A 10475-nucleotide genomic window follows, 5' to 3' on the forward strand; every position below is an offset into this window, starting at 1 on the left:
AAAATAAAAATATATTTTTTTTTTCGTTCAAAAAAATTGATAGAATTTATTAATGTGTTAAATAGGGTGGACGAACTATCTCGGTTGAAATGTTAGCATACTCAACGCCGTACTTGCCTGGTGTAGTTATTGTGGAAATCAAGCTGAAAGTCACTGTCTAATTGCATAAATGTAGTGATAACTACATTTTTGGTCTAAGTACTAGTTTTGACAAATAAGTTTTGAATTTTAAAAGTGATTAATCATTCTAAGAAGTAAAAATAAAATAAATATATATTTTTTCGTTTAAAAAAATTGATAGAATTTATTAATGTGTTAAATTGGGTGGATGAACTATCTCGGTCACTCCAAAATGGCCAAACAAAGAAAAGAAAAAAGGGATACGGAAAAGTATCGCTACTGAACATTCAACATCTAGCAAGTGTGAACCGAACATGGTGTAAATGCTCTTACATTTAAGGAATAAATGTATTTTTAGTCCTTGTGATTTGTAGTTTTGACAAATAGCTCCCTAAATTTTAGAAAGTGATTAATTACTCCTTATGGTAAACAAAAAATAACAAATTAGTCATTGCCATTAGAAGAGTTGACATAATCTGTTAATATGTCATATTAGGAAGAATTATGGCCGGCCGGAATTGAGGAAATGAAAATGGTAAGGTGATTTGCTGCTTATGCAGCTCTTTGACTAGTAAATTAGCTTCGTCTCTTGGGTTAAAATCTCTGTTATTATAATGCGATTCTCTCTTTACTGTTATTATTATGGCTATTAAATGGCCTAATTCTATCTCAGATTGGAGAATCAAGTCCATTAATATCAAAGTGGTAAAAAAACAAAAAGAAAAAAAAAAAAAAAAAGGTCTATTATCAGAGACATTAACGATCAGCTCAGTTTAATAAAAGCTAGAGATTGCTTGGTAAAAAACTTCTTAAACAAAAAGAAAAAGAAGTTTAAAGGGATAAAATAAAAAGGAAAAATTACAGTTTACCCCCTTAAAGTTGATAGCGTTTTTCAATTCGAACACCAAAGTTTCAACTTTTGCAATCCACCTCTCCAAAGTTCCAAATTTTTGCAATTTGACCAATTGTATCAAAAACTTCCCATATTGCTCCTAATTTTTATTTTTTATAAAACATTATAAAAAAAAATTCGGGGTGGCTACGCCATTTGGCCATTTTTGCACCCTCAAATTTGTTTTGTTTTGTTTTTTTTTTTCCCATAAAAAATAAAAGGAAAATTATATATAAAATCCTTAGGTAAACGCGCTTTTATTAAAAACTCTCTGGGTATTTTTTTTTGAAAATTTAGTCCCTGGGTCACTCGAAACTACTAGAAAACTCCTAACCGTCAATTTTTGTTAACTTCCGTTAGGCCACTCAAAACTCACCGTTTTATCTGATTAAAATATTATTTTTTTATTAATTTAATTTAAAAAATTAAATCTTAAAAAAAAAAAAAAAAAAATTGAAGGTGGCCACCCTTCAATTTTTTTTTTTTTTTTAAGATTTAAAAAAAAAAAATTTGAAGGTGGCTTTGTGACCTTCTCAACCATATTGCATGAAGGCATAAAATAATTACATAGATTTTGCATATCATACAACTTGAAAACCCTACAAAAAATTTGACTCTTTTAATTAATTGAAAGCATATAGATCAGAATAGGGGGTCGGAGCCATGCCCCTCCCGCTTTTAAAATTTTCCTTAAAATATATTTATATAGATCCCAAAAATTAGGTTTGATCCGTATCGAAGGCTTAATTCCTTATTCATGTTTTGTCCTCTCATTTCCTTAGGGAAATCCTAATTCCAGCCTTGATTTATAAATCATCAATTTGCATAGGTTATTAGAATATTATCATCTTGCACTTGCAAACAAACCCATCAACTTAAATCTGTAAATGAGTAACTACCCATTAGCATGAAGTTCAAACTTCATCCAGTTTCACTAAGACATGTGACATATTGAGGAAATTTCTTGGAGGTGGAAAATTCCTCCACTAGGTTTTGTCGATTTGTAAATTCTCTATGAGTTAGCTAAAATAACGAAAATTTATATATCATTTTGAACAAGTTAAATCTTGAAATGATGAAAATAACATTTATTTTTACGATTTTTTAACTACAAAATTATCTAACACGTTGCGTACAGTTTTGTAAAAAGAAAGCAATAATCATATTTGTGGTGTCACTTTAAAATGATGCTAAAAGTGTATAGTTTCACATGGTAAAGAGCTAATGTGAAACTTAATTAGCATTCATGAGTGCATTTGTAATCCATCCACTATAAATGGGATGTGTTATAATTTTCCTCTAAATCTTTGACTTCCTCATTTAGGCAACATCAATATCGTTCCAATACCACATATCGTTGCTAGGTTATTTTGATAACATTTGTAACAATCTAGAAAACGACCTATATATATATATATATATATATATATATATATATATGTTCTATTATTCTAAAATGATTAGTTAATTTGAGGTTTTCTTAAAATTCTTTATAAAGTTTAATCTGACCTAATAAGAAACAGAGCAATTATATATAAATTTCTTTATATTTCACTCACTCTACCTCAACTACTCGCCTTCCTAACGTGAGACTCGAGTGTTAAAAAACAAACAAAATAAAGAAGAAAAGTCAGGAAAAGAACAAAGAGTAAGTTCTCTTAGAACTAAATCAGTAAGTTAATCCTTTCTCTTTCATTCTATATTTGGTATTGAATTGATTTTCCTGCCTTCTCTTCCTCAGAAGTCAAGACGGTCGATCACGGGGCAGTTAATTAGCAACTTTTAACATATTGTAAAGCATATGTTAATTGATGTTTAGCAAGGTCTTCTTGACCCCATGAGGAATCATATGATGTTTAGTATAACACCGAAGCATTTTGAACATGTAAGCATAATCTGCAATAATCTTACTAATCTTGGCATGTATATATATACCGATGACAAGTCCAAATTTAGAGGATTAATTGACCAAAATAAAAGTTCAGATACCAAGTTGACAATAAATCCAAAAATTGAGGGGGATATATCACAATATGGATCTGGCTTCTATGCGGTAGTGAAAACTACCGCATAGAAGCGGTAGTTCCAAAACTGCACCGTTTGGATAAAACGGTGCAGTTTTGAAAAGTGAATAAATAGGATTTTTTTAAAAAATAATAAAAAACTATTTAGAAATTAAAAAATATAAAAAAAAATTAAAAATAAAAAGCAAAGGGGTGACCCCTTGGCTTGTTGCCTGTTGGTGTCGGTGGATGGCGATGAGGCTGTGTTTGAGGAAGAAGCGGTTGCGGTGTGGGATTGTTGGGTTTGTGGGTTGGTTGGGCTTGATTCGGCCAACTGGGTCTACTGTTTTTGCTGCGTTGTTGTTGCAGATGGCAAAAGCTTCCACTGCCCAGTATACCTAGGCCTCTTTGGATTCACAGCCTCAAATTGCTGCTCACTCGGAACATAGAATGAAGCGACAATTGGTGGAGAGTGATGGCGTTGTTGTTGTTGTCGTCTTGTTTCTATCGATTCCTCAAGTGGGTCTTTGGGAGAAGATGAAATTTGTTGCTGTGGTGGCGGTGGTGGCCGCCCTTTTGTTTTTAATTGTTTTAATATTTATAGTTTTTAATAATTAGTTTTTTTTTTTTATATTTTTTAATTTCTAAATAGTTTTTTATTATTTTTTTAAAAAATCCTATTTATTCACTTTCCTAAACTGCACCGTTTTTATCCAAACGGTGCAGTTTTGGAACTACAGCTTCTATGCGGTAGTTTTCACTACCGCATAGAAGCCTGATCCTCAGAATATATTGTTTCGATATTTTCATAGTAAGACAATATTAATGATTTAATGTACACCAACTTTCGAAGAAAAGAAGATGTATATGTAGAGAAGTGTTGAAATACGAGAAAGAGATAAAACACAGACACAATATATGACTTTCCTAACATGTTAGATTTGGATTTCGATTTGAGAAAGGATTTCGATGGAATCTATATAGTTTTTAAGGTCTAAATTAACGAGCGTATTTTATATATATATATATATATATATATATATATATTTTGAAGAGTATTTTATTTATATTTAAATATTAATTAAATCATATTTATTTTAATTTTAATAATATAATTTTTTGTTGAAACATTATTTTTGTTGCTTTTTGTAATATAAAATTACTAATTAAATTTTTATATTCAGATTTTTCTCATATATCATTTTCAATGGATCGTATAATTAATTAATTTAATCTTTTTTGTGACATTGTTGATCTTATCAATTTTATTTTTTATTTTTTATTTTTTGCATAAGCAATTGTAATAGACATCAATTGTCAACAAAATTCTATAAGCAATACGTGCATTTGGAAAAAAGAAAAAAGAAAAAGTCTTTTTTTTTAATATATAATTTAATATCTTAATTGGATCACTTTCTTCTATGAGACATGCTATTCTTCTATATATCTCACATTCATCTTTTTTTTTAATAAAAAATTTACGTCACCAAGAGATACCCCAATTGGTACCTCAATTGACTAGGACCACGCCTAATAAAATGGAGGTCACTAGTTCGAATCACTCTCCCCTCTCTTATGCGGACATGTCAAAAAAATAAAATAAAAATAAAAAATTCACCTTTGGATCTGTATGAACCAGTAATGGATTTAAAAAAAGTATGGATGGAGATAGATGTAGAGTTGAAAAAATAACAAATCTCTTATTCTATTTGTCAAATTTTTTAAAACAAATCTAAACCATCAATATCATTCAGATGTGTAATTCTATTTTTTGTATAATGCAAACATGCCAAACAATGCATTTGAGATTTCCATGAATGTGAAAATATGACTTTCATAAAAAGTAAACAAGTGGGACTTCTAAAGAATTGTGAACGTCAAAGAAATTATGAACGCTGAGACTATGAAATGTGAATATATAACGCGACATTTAATTAGTAATTATTGTTTTTTAACCATAATTAGAGACTATTTACTTACTTTTTATCATGTTAAAAACTTAAACAATTTTTTTTTAATTAAAACGCCTAATTCATTGTATAATTATAAATTATTCACCTCAGGCTTAAACCAATCGACCATGTGAACACAAGTTTAGAGAAATCGAATCAAGATCTCTCTCTCATTAAAAGGTTGAATACCCACTACGCATTCAATCAAAACTTTTCTCTTTAAAGATTCGGGTTTATCCAAACAAGAAGAACCCTCCATCATGCAATTGTAACGAATAGGATTCTTCCATTAAAGGTTGATTACCAGCTGGTAGAATAGATGAGCTCCGGCTTCATGTGAGAGTTCAGATAAGTTTACCTTAATTTGTATACTTTTTACTTGTGTAATTGTCTTGTGCGGTCCTTTGAGAGGACCAAATCACTTGTTTGATCAATTTTCAATTTTATGTAATTATTTCTGCACTGTTTTAGTTTATTTTTGGTCTATTGTTATAAAGGTTACCCCTTATTCGGTTTTAAGATCACTCACTCTTTCTTCTTTTCAAATTCGTAAGAATTTTCCTTTGTAATCTTTTTTCTTATTCAATTAAAAGAAAAAAAAAAAAAATAGGTCAGCTCCAAGATCTATCCGAAAACTCCTCTCTTTAAATTCAGCCAATTGCTGCACAAAGAGTCAAAGAACCATCTATCAAATAATAAAAACTCATAAAAAAATTAAATTAAAAAAAAAAAACAAAAAAAACAAAGAACTCATCAATCATCATACTCTGTCCGTCAAACACTCATGATTTGACAGTGAAAAAGAGGCTTCTTTGTCTCTATCCTCTATATATCTTCCCCAATAGTCAGAGCTGTGGTCCAGAAATCTTTCTTAATTATTAAGAAATAGGATGGTCATGATCATTTGATTTGGGTATAAGAAAAACGTATGGAGAATATTGCCAACAAGATAGAGATTTTTCAAAGCAATTAAATACAAGTATTAATTAATGGAGTTATATATATATATAAAAAATATCTTTTAACTTATTTAAAATAGTGCAAAGTGTTTATAAATATTTAAAAGGCACATTAAATTTAATATAAGTTAGTAAATTAATATTAATGACAATGAAAATTTAATGTACTTTTTTAATGTTTATAAATACTTGGCATGATATTTTCTTTAGATTAGTTTGAAGGAATTATATATATATATATATATATATATATATATATATATATGGAATTAACTGGATTTGTTGAATTCTTTGAGTTTGGTTCTTAATAAATTTCTTATTCATTAAGAAAAGAAAAAAATTGCTCCAAGAGAAACCAAGGACCCATGTTTCCATTCTCATTAAGTGCATGTTTGAGTGTACGTTTGATAGGTCATCTAAAAGTACGTTTAATACGTAACAAGTTTGATTGAAGAAAAAAAAAAACTTGTTAGGTAAAAAAAAACTAAAAGCGCTTTTAAGAGTCCACCCATAAATGGCCAAAAAACACTTTTGAGGATTTGACAAAAGCTTAAAAATGAAGTTTTTGCCAAAAAATGCTTTTTGACTTAAAAGTTTTATTTATGAAATATAATCTCAAATATCCTCTAATTCTATCCCAACATCATTGAGAGAGAGAGAAAGACTCGGTTGCGTTCTACTCATTAATTTTTTATTTTTTATTTTAAAAAAATTAAAGGACTGAGAAGCACTATTGTCACATCAACCAAGTAAAATAAATGTGATCTTGCAAAAAAAAAAAAAAGTAAGATAAATGCGTAATATTTGGCATTATTCTATAAATTAATAAATTATATTTGATGACTTGGGCATGATTTTTGGATAAATTTGTTGTTGATGCGTTGTACGTGTATGTACGTCTACCTTGAACATGGAGTATATTAGCTCATGTGAATACCTTAGATTTACTTTAAAACATCCTAAGCCAAACACAAACGATAATTAGGGTTTATATTCTAAGGCCAATTACATGTAGTAACCCCGCTCACTGCTGCCTGCTATCTGGTAGGGAGAGAGTGACACGGGGAACTTGCTGTATTATTGGACCAATTTCCTTGGGATGTAATTGATGAGTATTTAACTCTATTCTATTAATAAAAGTGACGCATTTTCAAAAAAAAAAAAAAAAAAAAACATGTAGTAACCCCAAATTAATTAATTAATTTGAGATGCTGCCATTACTAATTAATTTACTACCACATTATTCTTTTCCACTATATTACCATTAGCCATGGCCACCATATCACATACCCACCATTGATTTATTCTTGTCGGCTACTGAAACTACAACCTTGTGTCCCTTTTTATAAAGGGATTAGGAGCCTAATTAATTAATTACATCTTGATTAGATGTTCTACAATCAATCTAATCTAAGATGATATGTGATAGTACCACCCAATGACTTGAGTCACAAGCTTCGTAATTTTATTTTATATAGGGAATGGAGAGTTAATTTGTCAACTTGAAATGACCATAAATAATTGAATTGGGACAATGATACAAGGCTTTCCACTTCCAAATGAATTGTAATGAAAATTCAAGCACCACTTGTACTCATCTAATTGGTAGATTAATTTGTATTATGGGTCCTAGCTAGATTATTTGTCTCCTTCACACCATTTACAAGCCTTTATTACTTTTTTCTAACCTAGTAACTTTAGTGTAACTTACTGGCTACCGACGGCTAAGCGATCATGATGGATGATAATTAAGATATTTTATCATTGGATTTGTAAGATTTATATGTAAGACTTATATAAGTCCCACAAATTTAATAGTAATTTTGGATTGATTCTAGGATATAAATGTTGTGATGTTACAAACAATCTTTTATTATTCAATTATGATTTATTATTAGTTAAATATTTTTTTTATTACTATTGGGTCTTAAACCAATTTTTTACCGTTGAGTATCAAACCAGTTTTTATGGAGAAAGGGAAAAAAAAAAAAATGAAACATCTTTAATTTAGTTTTCGACCTTTTTGACCGTTGTTTGGAAAAACCGGTATTGACCAAGGTCTAAAGGGATTTGTCCATTAACAAGATTTTATGGCATTTAATTATTTGACCGTTTGGTCTATGTATCTTCAAGATTATATGTGTATGACCGTTGGTATTAAACTTTTCATGACAGTTACATATATTCATGCAATTTAATAGCATAAATCAATAGCCCACTAATTCTTTTTATAAAGCCACCAAAGAGCACTATAAAATATACTCTTGATATAGATTTTCATGAGATTTTTTTTTTACTTAATTATATATACATTATAGAAGCAAATAATTAGGGGCAATGTCCACCTATTGTCTTCTATTTATTGTTTTTTTCTCTATGTGGTTTTGTTTATCAAGAAGATTAAAGGGTTGTTCTACTAGTCTTCGTTATTGAAAGTGCGTCCTTAACGAAGGTAGACGCTATAGTCTAATCCTGGGAGGTTGCGTGTCAAGAGATCCGATCGCATCAAGTTACGTACTCCGAGAGGCACGAATCAATCCTTAAGGACAACGTTCTTGCGCGATTCTATAGCATATTGTGAGATCTTTCTATACTCTACTTTTCATCTCTTTTATTTTATTTATTAGAATGTTAATTTTCATACTGTAATTATTTTATATCAATGAGAATTTGTGCACCATCCAAAATTTTTTCCAACATTATGATCTTTTGGTTTTGCATGTAATAGTTCATGTTATAGATTCCTTATTATCAAGAGTGATGTTTTAGATTACAATACTATTATTGAATCTAAAAATATTATTTTCCTTAAGCATGTGTTTCCTTTGAAAAAATAAGAAAAAATTATTTCATGATTTTTATGTTGCTTCTAATTAAATTGTTGATGACGTGTGAGAATTGAGAAAAAGCAAGTGAGGTAGAACGGAAGAAATCTCGGTAATGATTTTATTGTTTATATTATTGATGATGATCTGACATGTTATGATGCATCAATTAAATCTATTTGATGCATTTTATTTATTTATTTTAATTGGTTAGAAGCTATAAGTAATTGAAATCAATTATGTCTAACCATGCTTGGGAACTTGTTGAGTTACCTCCTAAGACCAAATCAATTGGTTATAAATAGATGGTTAAGAAGAAGCTTAAACTGGGTGATACAATAGATAAGTAAATGGTAGACTTGGTAGCTAAAAGCTACAAATAAATGCAAAATGTTGATTATTTGATACTTATTTTTCGATTATTAAAATTACATCTATTGGAATGTTATTTGCCATTGCTTATATTTATAAACTTGTTGTACATCAAATGGATGTCAAAGTTATTTTTCTAAATGATGAAGAGATTTATATGGAGCAGCTCGATGGACTAGTAATCTCCGGTCAAGAACATAAAGTGTGCAAACTGGTGAAATTCTTATATGGATTAAAGCAAGCAAGCTCTTAAACAATGGCATTTGACAATGTGATATTGTCTAATTTATATTTGATTAATAGTGCAAGTAAATGCATAGCAAGTTTTTTTTTTTTTTTTTTTTTGGTTGAGAAAAATCCAGTTTCATTAAAATCAAATGGTGGGAGCAGATTGCTCCTGCATTACAACATCACGAATGCACTCTGGGGTAATCTCGATCCATGATCTTTCCTCTCCTGTAGATATTGCCAATTTGGCTAAAGTGTGCGCAGCAGAATTAGCATGCCTCTTGACCGCTAGAACCTGCCAACGAGAAAAGTTACAGAGGAGTATTTTCATATCTGCCACCACGTGTCCAATTTTGCTATAGTCCGGATAGCTTGAGTTACACGCATCCGGCCACGACATTCTGAGCGTCGCCTTCCAGTTGTACTGCCGTCAATCCCAGCCCCAGACTCCACCTTATAGCTTGCACTCCTGCCCATGCCTCCGCAGCACAAGGGTCCAAGAAACCTCGCCCCACTGCACAATAGGCCGTCACCACCAAACCGTTCTCATCTCGCACTACTGCTCCCATCCCCAGTAAGCCTAGTTTTTTGCCCACTGCTGCATCCCAATTGATTTTAACCCAACCCATAGGCGGTGCACCCCAGTTGGTGCTTTGTTGGGTCGTTAGGCTCTGCTCCCCTTGGTTTTCTTTCATGTTTGCTTCCTTGTACGCCACCCCGGCTTCCTTTGCTAATAGAACCACAACATTGGGATGAAGGAAAGTTCCTCCATGTAGGACTTTGTTACGTCTAAACCAGATTTTTCGTGCAACCCGCATGAACATATTTATGTCATCCTCCTCACAAGATGTAATAATACCTTCCATCACCTGTATGAACGCCGGGCCTTCAAAGAAACGCATAGCAAGTTTTATAATAATGAATGTGCCATTATTTGTTTATACATATATTGACAACTTGCTTAGTTTTTTATTATTATTTTTTTTTTATTTTTAAACTAGCATTGATGTTGTGCATGAAACTAAAATATTTCTTGCATATAATTTTGATATGTAAGACATAGGTAAAGCTAATGTCAAATTGGACATTAAAGTTATTAGGGATAATGATTGCATTATTTTATC

At 30.6% G+C, this 10475-nt stretch overlaps 1 protein-coding gene across 1 annotated transcript; it reads right to left on the reverse strand.

Moving 5' to 3' along the window:
• Nucleotides 1–9496: 9496 nt before the first annotated feature.
• On the reverse strand, nt 9497–10253 carry LOC148584339 (uncharacterized). The gene is made up of 2 exons (XM_088518155.1): nt 9750–10253; nt 9497–9646 (listed from the first exon to the last, which is right to left on the reverse strand). Exons 1-2 carry the CDS (start codon nt 10251–10253, stop codon nt 9497–9499), a joined length of 654 nt encoding a protein of 217 aa, XP_088374281.1.
• Between the last annotated feature and the right edge of the window lie 222 nt (nt 10254–10475).

This window comes from Corylus avellana, chromosome 7 (assembly GCF_965113065.1).
Source record: "Corylus avellana chromosome 7, dhCorAvel1.hap1.2, whole genome shotgun sequence".
Classification (NCBI taxonomy): Eukaryota; Viridiplantae; Streptophyta; class Magnoliopsida; order Fagales; family Betulaceae; genus Corylus; species Corylus avellana.

Bases quoted from the DNA above. Each gene is read 5' to 3' on its own strand.
- LOC148584339 (XM_088518155.1), bottom strand. From the start codon at position 10,253: ATGCGTTTCTTTGAAGGCCCGGCGTTCATACAGGTGATGGAAGGTATT. The intron at 9,647-9,749 runs GTCGTGGCCGGA...TCTCGTTGGCAG, and splicing joins TGGAAGGCGACGCTCAGAAT to GTTCTAGCGGTCAAGAGGCA.